Source organism: Geotrypetes seraphini, chromosome 8, assembly GCF_902459505.1.
Source record: "Geotrypetes seraphini chromosome 8, aGeoSer1.1, whole genome shotgun sequence".
NCBI classification, from domain to species: Eukaryota; Metazoa; Chordata; class Amphibia; order Gymnophiona; family Dermophiidae; genus Geotrypetes; species Geotrypetes seraphini.
In genome coordinates, this window is record NC_047091.1 from 168,353,469 (window position 1) to 168,368,843 (window position 15,375).

Genomic DNA, 15,375 nt, shown 5'->3' on the forward strand with positions numbered 1-15,375 from the left:
TCGTCTATTTGCAGAAACCGCTGATGACAAAACTTTTAAACAATCTTCTTCATCATGGCCAACTACCATCCCAAATGGGACAAATTGCCCTCATAGCGATCTCAAAAGCCCAAAACGTAGGCCTCTCAAGCCCCTCAAATTACAGACCCATAACTGGAATCCCAGTACTAACCAAACTTCTTGAAACGCACGTCTTCAAAACAACTTTCTGCCTACATTGAACACTCGTGCCTCCATCCCACTCAGTTTGGATTCTGCTTAAATCATAGTACAGAAATCCTTTTATTTAACTTAACCAGCAAAATCAAGCAGAACTTAAGCGTTGGCCACCAGGCAATCCTTCAATTTGACATATCTGCTGCCTTCAACTCAGTCGACCACAAACTAATACTAGCCAAACTCAACGAAATAGGCATCATAGAAACTGTCCTGAACTGGTTCAAAGATTTCCTACAAAACAGACAGTATCTGGCAAGCGTTCTGTGGCATTACTTCAAGGATCACCATTATCCCCGATTCTCTATAACCTTTTCATGAGCTCACTAGGCCATATTAAATTCAACAACAATGAATGCATATTCTCATACGCAGATGACATTCTTCTACTCAACCCAATTAATTGTGACTCTTAATGATACAACACTGATAATACTAAATGGAATAGATAAAATACTGACTTGGGCCACATCCAACAAACTCAAACTGAACACAGCCAAAACCAAAGTTCTATGGTTTCATAACACTATACACGCGGAGGGGCATAATCGAAAGGGACGTCTAAGTCCGTTTTCGTATAAGTCGCAAGTCGCAAGTCGTCCAAATTCAAAAACAGCCTAGGAAACATTTTTGAAAAATACGTCCAAAATTTTTTTTGTTTCAAAAATCGCCTTAACTATACGTCCTGCCAATCTGATCGTCCAAGTCGCTAAAGTGTCCATCTTTATACCACATTTTCGTCCAACTTTTCATCCAAGTCAAAAATGCCTAGAACAAGCCCTGTTGGACGTGGGAGGAGTCTGCAAAGTGATGGACCAAACACCCAGACATGCCAACTAAATAGTGGAGTACCTTACAGGGCACTTCTGTGAACTTCACAAAAAGGGTGCCATGTCTTCTCCTCACTACAGCTCCCTTATAGGTCATGGTGAGCCCCCCAAACCACCTCCAGAATCCCCTAGACCCACTTATCTACCACCCTAATAGTCCTTATGGCTGCAGGAGCCACTTATATGCCAGTAAAAAAGGGTTTTGGGGTTGTATAGGGGAGTGCACATGTTTAAGTATCAATGCAGTGATTACAGGGGCTTATGGGCATGGGTCCTCCTCTCAATGGGTCTCTAACCCACCCTCAAGCGGCCAGGTGATGATGGTCTGGAGGCTGAATTTTAAAGGTGTGATTAATATTTTTATGGGGGTGGGGGGATCTGTTATCACTGGGGTAATGTGTGGGGTTGTGTTTTATGTGTTTGTAGTGCTTATGTGGTGACTTTAGGTTGGTTTTTGTGACTTAGACCATGTTTTACATGGTTTAAGTCACAACGTCCAAGTTCCGTCAATCCTGGGCTGTATAACTTTCAGTTATACATGCTGTATGACTAAGTCTAAGCCTCCTCTTTTACTAAGGTTGACGTGTCCATTATATTATATGGACGAACCCTGCTTCCAAAGCCTTCCATCCCCGTGGGAGTCCCGTTGGCTAGAGGGGAGTCCCATGGGTAGGGGGGGGATTTCCACAGGACCCGCGGGATTCCCGCGAACCCAGTTCCCATGCAGACCTCTACAACTAACTTGAAATACCCAGTGTCACTAAATCTCATACTCAAATGTTATACCAGTACAGTCATGGAATCTCAATCCTCCCTTCCCCATTACTCCATTCACAACTCTGACCTCCTTAAATTACTATAATGTAGCATATGCATTTCTGTTATTCCTTACATTGTAAGTTCTTGAACCTATTTCGGCATAGCTCGCCTTAGACATACTGGATTAGATTAGATAATGCTGCAGTGGTGCCTCAGATTTTCAGTTGCACTAGCCAGTTATTTTAGCACCACTAAAAGTGGCAGGAAGTCTCCCCTACCTAGTTATCTCCCACTAAGGCCCTGTTTTACTAAGGTGCGCTAACGAATTAGTGCGCGCTAATCAATTTAGTATGCGCTAACGAGTTCATGTTAGTCTATGAACGCGTTGGCGTTTAGCACACCTTAGTAAAATGGGGCAGAGGGTAAATATCGGCTCCATTGTTTTTACTTGCTTATTTTTATTGTATACCATATTGAGATACTTAAGGGTAACTAAACCATCTATAATAATAAAACCCTAGAGCGCGCATGCGCTGTTGAAAGTTCGTGATTCCTGGCGCCGTGAGGTGTGCTTCTGTGCCAGTCCTCACGGCGCCTGCGTTAGTTGGAGGCGCGTGAGCGTGCAGCTGTGTCAATGGCGGTTGGCTTAGAGGACCGGCAGGAGAGTGGCGGTTGCGTTGGCAGGAGAGTGTCCGACAGAGGGCTCCGTTTTGAAGCTGTGGCTCTCCTTGAACTGCCAGTTGGCCAGCTCCCTTGCTGGAGTTATTTTTCAGTTTACAGGTGCTGCCGCAGCTCCTCTCACAAGCCGCACCTGGGTCAGAGAACACTTCCGATGCAGGGGATCGTTAGAGGAGCCACCGCAGCACCTTTAAACTTAAAAATAACTCTAGCAAGGGAGCCGGCCAGACCGCAGGAAGTGTAGGGGTGATGAAGAAATCCTGCTGCTGCACAGGGAAATGGAGGGTTAGGGAATGCTGTGGCTGCTGCACTGGGAAGTGTGGGGGGAGGGAAAAAATGCTGCTGCACAGGGAAATGGAGGGGGAGGGAATGCTGCTTCGGATTTTGCACAGGGAAGTGGGGGGAGGGAAAAAATGCTGCTGCACAAGGACATGGAGGGGGAGGAAAATGGAGGGGGGGAGGGCTTGCTGCTTTGGCTTCTGCACAGGGAAGTGGGTGGGGGGGAGGGAATGCTGATTCGGCTTCTGCACAGGGAAGTAGGGAGGGAGACAGAAAGGAAGGAAGAAAGACACAGGGGCAGGGAGAGAGACAGAAAGACAGACAGACAAAGGGGGCCAAGGAATGAGACAGACAGACAGAAAGAAAGACAGCGGGAGAGAGACAGAAAGAAACAGACAGGGGTAGGGAGAGAGACAGAAAGAAAGGCAGACATATATTCTAGCACCCGTTAATGTAACGGGCTTAAAGATTAGTTGTTCGAATAATTCAGTTGAAGTTGAATCCCTTTTAGTCAGAAGAAATATGGTGGTGTGAACTTTTTGTACGCAAAGGAAAAGAAACTGAAGTTGTGTTATCCATAGTAAATCAAGTTTTATATCAGATGGCCCCAGTGTATTTTCAGATGGGGGGGCGGTTCCAAAATTGTGTTGCCCTGTCTCCTTGGCTGTGACACCAAGCAGGATAGGAGCCTGTGCCCTCCGCCGCCCCCACATTACCACATATTCCCACCCCAAAAGATAGGAGAACGGAGCATAACGTCTTAGTGAATAAACAACTGCCTTCATGAAACTGAATTTTTACTGCCAAGTTCAATACGAACATGAGCCGGAGCATCAATTTGTGCATTTATTAATTCCTTTTATATCTTTTTTTTTTTTATTTTTTTTTTTTTAATTTACTCTTCAAAAGAGAGATGACATGGAAGCCATACCTGGCTATTTATCTCTTCACCAAACTGCAGACATCATGACGTTGAAATGGACCCCTAACCAGCTGATGAACGGCTCTGTGGGTGATCTGGATTATGAGAAAAGGTAATGGCATTTGACATTTTTTCGTAGGGCCGACGTTAATATGTGAGCATTCAGGAAGATGACTGTTTAAGGCAACACTGTGTGCCCATCAAGATAACATAAACTGATTGCAGTTAATTAAATGTGCTTAAGTGTTCAATTTTTTTTTTTTTTTTTTCCTGGATTACAGCATTATGGATGATTTAATCTCCCTGAAAGCCCTGTTCATCCTGGTTTATATTAGTGACATGGTGAAATGCAGATCTCCATTTAGCTCAGTGTCACCGGTGTCTATGTCCCTTGAACCTCTGGCTGTACCCCTTAAGGCAGGGCTACCCAAGTCCAGTCCTCGAGATCTACTGGCAGGCCAGGTTTTCTGGATATCCACAATGAATATGCATGAGAGAGAGATTTGCATACCAAGAAGGCAGTGCAGGCAAATCTCTCTCATGCGTATTCATTGTGGGTGTCCAGAAAACCTGGCCTGCCAGTAGATCTCGAGGACTGGACTTGGGCAGCCCTGCCTTATGGTGTACAGAAAACTCTGGTTCGTGATGCAAAAGCGGATATCTAAGCCTTGCAGTTTTTATCCCCAAGCACTATGTCGCTGTTCAGGACTTTGTAGGCTCATATATACCCATCTTGATATTAAACTGTGCCATACAGTGATCACCGGATGCCAGATGATTGCCCACTGTAACATCGGAAACAATTTCCCTGTTTGAAAGCCCTAAGTCAGGTATGACCCCCATGTCACGTGGGTTATGTTACCAACTGCTAAGAAATGCAAGGTCATGCATCTGGGCTGCAAAAACCCTAGGGAACGGTACAGGTTAGGGGGCAAAGAACTTATGTGCACGACAGAAGAGCGGGACTTGGGCGGGATTGCGTACGATGATCTTAAGGTGGCCAAACAGGTTGAAAAGGTGACAGCAAAAGCTAGAAGGATGCTAGGGTGCATAGGGAGAGCTATGGCCTGCAGGAAAAAGGAAGTATTAATGCCCCTGTATAAGACTTTGTGAGACCTCTTTAGAATATTGTGTACAATTCTGGAGACCGCACCTTCAAAAAGATATAAAAAGGATGGAGTCTGTTGTCCAGAGGAAGGCTACTAAAATGGTCAATAGTCTTCATCATAAGGCGTTTGGGGATAGACTTAAAGATCTCAATCTGTATACTTTGGAGGAAAAGCGGGAGAGGGGAGATATGAAAGAAACGTTTAAATACCTATGTGATATAAATGCTCATGAGTCGAGTCTCTTTCGTTTGAAAGGAAACTCTGGAATGAGAGGGCATAGGATGAAGTTAAGAGGTGATAGACTCAGGAGTAATCTATGGAAATACTTTTTTACGGAAAGGTTGGTAGTTGCATGGAACAGCCTCCCGGAAGAGATGGTGGAGATAGACTGTCTGAATTTAAGAAAGCCTGGGATAGGCACGTGGGATCTCTTAGAGAGAGAAAGAGATAATGGTTACTGCGGAAGGGCAGACTGAATGGGCCATTTGGCCTTTATCTGCCATCATGTTACTATGTTCCTATAAAAATAAAGCTCTATGACCTCACAATGCCGGTGTAAAGAGCCTTAGCCATTAGGAAGAGGAGATGCAAATGTTAAGAGCCTTAGCCCATAAGGAGAAGAGGAGATAGTGGATGCTGTGGATGGGCCATTTGGCCTTTATCTGCCATCATGTTTCTACAAAAAGACAAGCAGGTGCCTTGTACCATTTGCCTTTCCTCTTCCTGTTTCCTATAGTGTTTTAACACTGGATAGTTCCTGGAATGGGGACAGCATTTTTCAGGGATCCAGCAGTTGCCTTTTCTGTCACCCTACAGCTGGCTTGTGGTGGGCTTGGAATCCTGGTCCTCCCTCTCCACAGAACTGCACCCTCAAAGACTCGCTTGCTCAGGGACTGATGCAGTAACCATTACTGCAGCAGGATTATGCTTGATTTTGCAGTGATAATTTTTCTCTAGGTGCAGGAAGAAAGATTAGAGCAGGAAAGTCAGCACAAAAATCACAGTGGGCATGCAAAATGCATGCAAATTGCCACACATTAAATTGCCCACAGCTTTAAAAAGTGCGCTAAAATTTAGCACCGTTTTATTACTCAATTTGTAATGCTGAATGTTTACTCCAGCTCAAGACTGGTATAAAGATGCAGCTTGGGAGCAGAGGATTCCCCATCCCCTCCCCCCCTCCCATCCCACTCTCTGCACCAGGATACACTGCATAGGGTCATTCTGCCAAACATGGCAATACTACCACAGCCTTAGTTAATGAGAAGACAAAGCCTCCCACACCAACTCGAGGGAAACCACCTCCAGTCTAGTCGGAGGCTGTAGATATTCCAATAAGTCAAGCCATGTTTGACATTGCAATGCGTGTGGCAATTGTCCCATAGCCTGCAGCTGCGCACCCTTCAGCCACGCTGTTCTGGGAGCTCCCTGCTGCTGTGGGCTCTCCTCCCCAGCCCTCACAGCATCTTACATTGGAGTAAGTTCTCCGGAGCGGAGCCCAAACACTGGAGGGGGGGCAGTGCTTGACGCAGAACCGAGCTTAGATTGATCTCAGCATCTCCCATTGCTGCTTCTTTCTGTGGCCCAGCAGGAGAGATCGGCGTCCTTGAAGAAAGAGCCTCCATGATCTTGACTTGCCAGTAAGGGGTAGTTAGCTGAGATTTTGAAGGGAAAAGCTTGTTGTATCCCCCTTATGTTTTCTCCCCATCTTCAGACAGGGAGTTGCAGAGCTTGGCTCCCCTGTACCTCTCTCAAGTATCCACTTTGATATAAGGACATAAGAATTGCCGCTGCTGGGTCAGACCGGTGGTCCATCTTGCCCAGCAGTCCGCTCACGCGGCGGCCCTCTGGTCAAAGACCAGCGCCCTAACTGAGACTAGCCCTCTCAGCGTACGTCCTTGTTCAGCAGGAACTTGTCTAACTGTGTCTTGAATCCCTGGAGGGTGTTTTTCCCTATGACAGACTCCGGAAGAGCGTTCCAGTTTTCTACCACTCTCTGGGTGATTCCTTACGTTCGTACGGAATCTATCCCCTCTCGTTCTCTCTACCTTGGAGAGGGTGAACAACCTGTCCTTATCTACTAAGTCTATTCCCTTCAGTACCTTGAATGTTTCGATCATGTCCCCTCTCAATCTCCTCTGTTCGAGGGGGAGAAGAGGTCCAGTTTCTCTAATCTTTCGCTGTACGGCAGCTCCTCCAATCCCTTAATCATCTTAGTCGCTCTTCTCTGGACCCTTTCGAGTAGTACCGTATCCTTCTTCATGTACGGGGATCAGTGCTGTACGCAGTACTCCAGGTGAGGGCGCACCATGGCCTGGTACAGTGGCATGATAACCTTCTCCGATCTGTTCGTGATCCCCTTCTTTATCATTCCTAGGATTCTGTTCACCCTTTTTGCCGCCGCCGCACATTGCGTGGACGGCTTCATCGATTTGTCGATCAGAACTCTTAAGTCCCTTTCCTGGGAGGTCTCTCCAAGTACCGCCCCGGACGTCGTGTATTCGTGCATGAGATTTTTGTTACCGACATGCATCATTTTACACTTGTCCACGTTGAACCTCATCTGCCATGTCGATGCCCATTCCTCGAGGCACCACATTTCCTTATATAAGATTTCCTTATAAATGTTGTGCGACACGTGAGACACACACACTTATTTTCTATGGCCCAGATCAGTTGAAACTTTTTCTTGATGCGAAGAAGACTGGACAGAGCTTTCGGGAATGGGGTAGGGACAGGAAAAGAACTTGCGGGGACGGGAAAATGAGTTCCCGCAGGGACGGGGAAAAATTTGTCCCTGTGTCATTCTCTAATCCAGAACCTACACTCCCCGAGGCTTGAGCTAGTCACTTCATCATCCATTGTCTCGGTTACAAAATTAGATTGTGCTTGGTACAGGTAAAATGGTTTAGTTGCTAATTTCAAGCAGTGGTAGAGCCTTTTACTGTAGGCCGGCGAGGTAAATGGTCCGACGCTCTTTCAATTCCTTTGAGCATTGAAGCTTTTACCTCACCAGCCCACATTGAAAGGCTCTACTGCTGGTTGATTAAAGGAGCCCTTAGTGAATAATTAAGGTCTCTCGCATGGCTTTTTTTCTTGTTAGCAGATTTTCCTAATTTGTTCCAGCTTCAGGAGTATTTTTTTTTTGTTCTTGGATTTTCTCTACATGGTTGTGGTCTGATGCGCACTAACCCTCCCCCCTTTTTATGAAGTGGTACTGCCAAGCAGCATGAGCTAAATGCCAAACCACCAATTCTATTCCAATGTGTGGTTTGGCTTTTAGCTCTCGTTGCTCGGCAGTGTGGCATGATAAAGGTGGGGGGGGGGGAAGAGAGGGATATTTCTGATATGTGCTCTACCTTTTTCAAGTATGATGCTTGTTGTAATTATTTCTGAATTGCAATTAAAAATAAAAGTAAAAAAAGAATAATTGTGCTCTCTTTTGAATTAATCATGGCACTTAACCATTGATTGTTTTAATTGGAAAAAGAATAACAAACCTGCACATCTCAATATGCTTCTGGTGGTCTGAAAGTTCTGATTGTGAGAACTAGGCTGACTGGTGAGAGTGGATAAGAGTAATAAATTTCCATTGGTCAGAAGAGAGAATGACACGGGGACCAAATTTTTCCCCGTCCCCGTGATTAACCACGGGAAACCATCCTCGTGTCATTCTTTAAGGAGAGAGGGACGAATCAGAGTATGAATTGGCTCAGCCACCGACTCTCAAACCTTGCATTGAAGGATGCTGGTGTAGGAGGACACAGGTTGAGAGAGACACAAGAGAATGACAGTCTTTGGTATTGTGATGTCATAATGCCTCATTCCACCAATCCCAAGAGCCAACCTCTTCAGTGATATCACAATGGTTTCATTATCCTATACTTGGCTCACATAAGAATCAGAGTATGAATGGGCTCAGCCACTGACCCTCAAGCCTTGCGTTGAAGAATGCTGGTGTAGAAGGACTGAGGTTGAGACAGACGCTAAAGAATGACATGGAATTGTTTCCTGCGGTTATCCACGGGGACTCTTGTCAGGGACAAAGGTGTCGCACAAGAATGTTTTTAAATAAAAATACAAGTGAGGGTGGTTGGAAAAGATTAGTGAAAAAGCAATTTAAACAATGTAGTCTCCAGCGAGGGTTATACACTTTGCTTATGAAAAAAGTGGAAACTCGCTGGACTGAGTGTATAGCCCTCGATGAAGACTGCTTAACTTGCTTTTTTTACCAGACTTTTCAAACTACTCTTGTATAATAGCAGAAGCTGGTTTGTAAATGACAAATGAAACTTTTTATGTCTTGGTTCAAGTATTGGACAGTACAGGTAAAGCAATATATAACCCAGAGTGATCCTCAGAGGGAGTCACTGATGTCCTTTCACATGAGATGAAAGTCAAAAATATGATATATAATCTTGATTACGTGGGGTGCAGCAGAAGATGACAAAATATATTTCCTCGCTGTCTCCAGTCACCACATAGAAAGAAATATGTTAGGTGTCTGCATGCATCATAGCCATACGGAACAATCAATTATTAGCAAGAAAACAAGCCAGTGGGGTGATGAGAGATGGAACTTTGTATATTATATAGTCTCTTGAAAGATGATTTGCAGTATTTCTGCTGTCAGTCAGTGTCTGAGGGTGTTTGTTTTGTTTTGTTTTTTTAATAGAAATCTGTGTTTTTCCCTTTCTCTGAGTCACCCTCTCAGCTGTAGTTCGTGCAAGTAGAAGGTGGGAAAAGGTTACTCTAAACATTCAAATCCACAGCACCATAAACTTTCATAGGTACATAAAGTGCTCAGAAATGTGAGTCAGAGACCAAAGTCAGGGTCACGCCCCCATAAAAAATGTCCCAATCTTTCAGTCCCTGCACTTTATCATTTTAAAAAATGGCCCAGATCCAGAACTTGAAAAAATACATTATGTAGTTCCACACACACACACAAAAAAGCCAATCGTACACAGTTGGCTAAAAACGCTAGCGTACCTTTGTAAAAGGAGCCCTTTGTGTGGCTCTTTTGTTTGACAGTACATATTTTTTTCAAGTTCTGGATTTGGGTCATATTTGAAAATTATAAAGTGCAGAGACTAAAAGATTAAGATATATTGTATGGGGTGTGTCCCTGACTTTGGTCTGACTCATATTTCTGAGCACTTTATGTACCTATGAAAGTTTATGGTGCTGTGGGGTGGTTTTTTTTTTGTTTTTTTTTTTGGGGGGGGGAGGGGTTTGCATGTATTAATCTTTGGATTTACTAACAGCACATGAGAGATTTTCCCTGTTTCCTTATTGGGTACTCTAAAATCAGCCATGTTCAGATGGAAACTTTTTTGGAAGGTAGAATCTCGTTTAGTTGAACTGTGAAAACCAGAAGGATTCTGGGCTGTATAAAGAGAGGCGTAGTTAGTAGAAGAAAGAAGGTGTTGATGCCCCTGTACAGGTCATTGGTGAGGCCCCACTTGGAGTATTGTGTTCAGTTTTGGAGACCGTATCTGGCGAAAGACGTAAGAAGACTTGAGGCGGTCCAGAGGAGGGCGACGAAAATGATAGGAGGCTTGCACCAGAAGACATATGAGGAGAGACTGGAAGCCCTGAATATGTATACCCTAGAGGAAAGGAGAGACAGGGGAGATATGATTCAGACGTTCAAATACTTAAAGGGTATTAACGTAGAACAAAATCTTTTCCAGAGAAAGGAAAATGGTAAAACCAGAGGACATAATTTGAGGTTGAGGGGTGGTAGTTTCAGGGGCAATGTTAGGAAATTCTACTTTACGGAGAGGGTGGTGGATGCCTGGAATGCGCTCCCGAGAGAGGTGGTGGAGAGTAAAACTGTGACTGAGTTCAAAGAAGCGTGGGATGAACACAGAAGATTTAGAATCAGAAAATAATATTAAAGATTGAACTAGGCCAGTTACTGGGCAGACTTGTACGGTCTGTGTCTGTGTATGGCCGTTTGGAGGAGGATGGGCAGGGGAGGGCTTCAATGGCTGGGAGGGTGTAGATGGGCTGGAGTAAGTCTTAACAGAGATTTCGGCAGTTGGAACCCAAGCACAGTACCGGGTAAAGCTTTGGATTCTCGCCCAGAAATAGCTAAGAAGAAAAAAAAAAAAAAATTTTAAATTGAATCAGGTTGGGCAGACTGGATGGACCATTCGGGTCTTTATCTGCCGTCATCTACTATGTTACTATGTTACTATGTTACTTCTCCCTCGTCATTCGCGGGGGATACAGGCAGAGCCGGACCGCGAATGCCGGCTCTGACCCACCCCCAGCTCCCTGCCGCCTTCCCGGCCTTACCTGGTGGTCTAGAGGGCTTTCGGAGCAGGAGCGATCTTCCTAAGCTCCTGCCCCATGCAGATTGCCATCAGGAAATGGCTGTAGGGAGTTCCCGACGTAGTCTCGAGAGACTACGGGAACTCCCAGCAGCCATTTCCTCATGGCGATCTGCACGGGGCAGGAGCATAGGAAGATCGCTCCTGCCCCGAAAGCCCTCTAGACCACCAGGTAAGGCAGGTTGGAAGGTTGGAAAATACCGCAAATGACCGGGACCGTGAACTGCCAACCACGAATTTGCGGGGGAGCACTGTATGTCCTTTATCTGAAAATTTTCAGTGGCACTTTACAGCTAGGTTGCAGCTCTATACAGCGGCGTAGCAAGGGTGAGAGGCGCCTGGGGCAGTGGTGCCCCTCCCCAGCCCTCTTCTCCACCCCCTACCTGCACGAGCTCATTCCCCGCCCCCTCTTCCCTTCCCCCGTACCGCTGTAACGTTTCTGGCGCGAGCAGCAACCCTCCAAGCGGCTGTCGTGCCAGCATCGGCTCTTCCTCTGACGTTACTTCCTAGGCGCGGGTTCAGGAAGTGACATCGGAGGAAGTCAACGCTGGCGCAACAGCAGCTTGGAGGGTTACAGCGCGCGCCAGGAATGTTACAGAGGTACGGGGAAGGGTAATGGCGCATACGCACGGCGGTGGGGGGAGGGGGTCGGAGAGGAGGACGGGTGCCCGCGCCCTTACCAAGGCGGTGCCTGGGGCGGACCTCCCCCCCATTACTACGCCACTGGCTCTTTTAGAGGGCACCTCCGTTTAGATACTTGCCACTCAGTGAGAGCTTAATGGCCTCTGGGCATGCAGAAACTATTATAGAATACTAATGTAACTTGACATTGGCATGCCTTTTATTTAAGCACCTGCAGTGACATCAGCCATAGACCTGGGGTCACTGCAGGTGTCCATACATAACTTACAGCATGTTGCGTGTTAATGTATGTGCATAACTGGGAGCCCTAACCATGCCTCATCCATATGCACATCTTCCTTGCACTTGTATGCTATTTAACAAATCCATCTTATTTCATGTAACATGTTTACTTTTATAACTTTTTGTAAACCGCGTTGAACTTCTGGTTACACGGTCAATAAGCACTATGTTATGTTATGTTGTGTTATAACCCTCGCACATACCCTGGTAGAATGACGCTAAGGGCATTTATGTGCATAAGTGCTACATTTCTCTGGACTTTTGCGTGCACTGGGACACGAGTACTCTGACTGTTGCTACACAAGGTGGTGGTGGTGGTTGTTGTTTATAACCTGGTACTTTGCATCGCATCCTTTGGACTTTCAGCTCACTCGAGATCCAGAATAGAGTGTTTGAGGCTTGTGCAGATGAGGACAGAGCTTAGGCATTGGTGGAATGAGGCATTATGACATCACAATACAAGGGGCCACTGAAAAGATTTCAGCACAACCGAGAAGAGAATGATGTGGAGCCATGAAACTTACAAGTTATTCCACACTTTTTTTGACACTTCATTTAATTTCATATCACTGAAATGAAAAGTGTCAAAAGCGTGGAATAACTTGTAAGTTTCATGGCTCCACATCATTTTCTTCTTGATTGGGCAGAGAACATTTCAGCCACTTGTATTGTTTCAGCAATACTATAAGCAATGGAGGGATTATGTAATGGATGAGTTTTGTAATTCGTGTTTTAAACATTTGAGGGTGCACATTCTCTGTTTGTAAATAAGAAATAGGTAAGCATAATATATTGTATATGTAATAAGTGTTTTATCATAGTAAACTGCTTAGAGACTGATGTTAAATTGGGCATATCAAATTAATAAATTCACTCCAGATCTGCATACAGTGAGGGCAGTGCATGCAGATTTCTTTCATGAATATTCATTGTTGACATCCTGAAATCCTGACTGGCCGGGAAGACCCCAGTACAAGTTTAGAAACCACTGACATAGCGGAGTATACTGTGAGCATTTAGATGTTTACATGTGACTCGGCTTTATGACTGGCATAGGTGTGGGTGCCAGAATTTTAGGCGCATTGATACCGGCTAACTGGCATTCTGTAACAACCATGGTACCTAGGTTGTTTTTTGTTGGGTGTTGTTTTTTTTTTTTTTTTTTAAATAGAATGGGCTTCCACTCTACCCCAAAATGAAGGTACTAGTTATAAAATTACCCCCATAGACTACAAGCACACATTTGCATCTTCCTCGGGGCAGGTGGCACTGTCATTCTGTGGATGAGTATGAGAATGTGAATTAATCTCTTTATGATGAATCTCTTTCAGTGTGTATTGGGACTTCGCAATGACAATCCATCTGGGAGAAATTGTGTATTTGCATTGTCATCAGCAAGGTAAGAGTTCACTCGGAAACCTTTTAGCAAGAAATGTGAGACACAACCTAATTTTTCAAACCTATGTAATTCTGGTAAAAATTTCTTGCATACTTTGCAATTTTAGGGGGGGGGGTGGGGTACTTATAAAAATTGCAGATTATAGCTGTGGCAACTCATAGCAGTGGTAAAAGAGCAGAAATAGAAAAAAAATTTGCTGGCTGTTATTCACATTTTGGAAACCGTCAGTCACGTTGTTCTGCTGACCCTGGAACCAGAGAATGGTCACTGCGTTATCTCGGAGAAATTTTCTGGCTCATAAATGGGCATCCTCACAGAGCATATGGAGGGAGGGGAAAAGGAAGCTTACTGGAGTCTGCGGAGCATTTGATGGGATGGTTTTAATTAGGGTTACCAGATGTCCGGATTTCTCCAGACGGCTTTTCAAAACCCGGCACTTTGTTCGGGTTATGAAAAGCTTTCCTTTGGGCAGGGGGCCTCCACGCGTGCGTAGATACGACGCAATGATATCATGGGCGTGGATATGCTGCCCGAAAAGAACAGGCAGCGGGATTGGAGGCGGGGCATGATGGGGAAGAACTAGGGTGGGGATGGGTGGGACTAGGCGGCCCTGGGGGCGGGTCTAGGGGGGTCCAGATTTTCCAGACAGAATATCTGGTAACCCTAGTTTTAATGGAGTCTGCGAGGACCCAACTACCCCATCCCCTCCTCCTCACTCCAGTTCCCTAGCCAAGCTGCAGCTAGCCTGAAGATAATCTCTAAGTCCACTCTAAGGCCCTGATGCTCAAAAGTTTGCTATGTAAACTAAACTAAACCTTAGGTTTGTATACCGCATCATCTCTACATTCGCAAAGCTCGACACGGTTAACAGGAGCTAGGGTAGAAAGGAACTCCAGAGGAGGGAAAGGATGAAGAGGAAATTTAGAGGACTAGAATAATCAGAGAGGGAGGAAGAGTTACATTTTTGAGAATAACCAGGTTTTCAGATGTTTACGGGAGAATTGAAGGGAGCTCAGATTCCTAAGAGGGGAGGTAAGGTTGTTCCAGAGCTCAGTGATTCTAAAAGGGAGGGAGGAACCTAGTTTTCCTACAAGGGAGACGCCTTTTAGAGAGGGAAAGGAGAGTTTCAGTTTTTGGGTGGATCTGGTGGAATTGGGGTTAGAGGAATTCCAGGAAAGAGGAATAAAGGGGGGGGGGGGGGGAGGATGCCATGTAGGATCTTGAAAGTAAAGCAGGCACATTTGAAGTGGACTCTGGAGATTATGGGAAGCCAGTGGAGCTTGGACAAAAGCGGTGAGACGTGGTCGAATTTGCTTTTTGCGTAGATAAGCTTAGCAGCGGCATTCTGAATCCATTCTGGAGTCTTTGAAGGTTTTTCTTTTGTTAGGCTTAGGTAGATAGAGTTGCAGTAGTCCAGTCTGGAAAGGATGGTGGATTGGACAAGGACGGCAAAATGTTTTTGATGGAAACAGGTTCTCACTTTCCTCAAAATCTTGCAAGGTAACTCAACCTCCAGTGCACAAAAGGGGGCTGGGGGTGGGGGCTTTTACCGATTGTAGTAGCAGCCACTGAGGCCCAGATTCTCAAAAGTTACCATTGCCTTTAACGCAGTCACTAAACCGGTTCCAGCCAGCTTAGCATGCATGTATTTTAGCGATGGATTCGCAAAACGGCTTAATTTGGTCTTTTCCGAGCTTCCTAGCAGACTCTGATTCTGCCATGCAAATGGGCTCATCAGTATTTAAACGAGCGCTCCGGTCGATTCTTCATCATCGACGAGCGATTCTCCAAGCACGGCATTTGGTTTTTGGCGAGCAAAAAAATCAGCGACTGGTCCAGGGGTGCCAGTACTGTGCCAGCACTGTGAAAAGCGCATCTCTGGCGTGTGTTTTGACTGTGGCTAATGAAACAAATAAAA

The 15,375-nt window shown here is 45.4% G+C and overlaps 1 protein-coding gene across 4 annotated transcripts in view; it reads left to right on the forward strand.

Moving 5' to 3' along the window:
* Positions 1 to 15,375, forward strand: part of SGSM1 (small G protein signaling modulator 1) — a 231,719-nt gene that overhangs the window by 126,329 nt on the left and 90,015 nt on the right. For all 4 annotated transcript variants that reach the window (XR_004540413.1, XM_033955889.1, XM_033955890.1 and 1 more), the window contains 2 exons: positions 3,672 to 3,796; positions 13,390 to 13,457. Coding sequence is in view for 3 of the 4 variants with exons in the window: in XM_033955889.1 (XP_033811780.1) it covers positions 3,672 to 3,796; positions 13,390 to 13,457 (193 nt within the window). In the remaining variant the exon portion in view is untranslated. The remainder of the gene's footprint in view (positions 1 to 3,671; positions 3,797 to 13,389; positions 13,458 to 15,375) is intronic.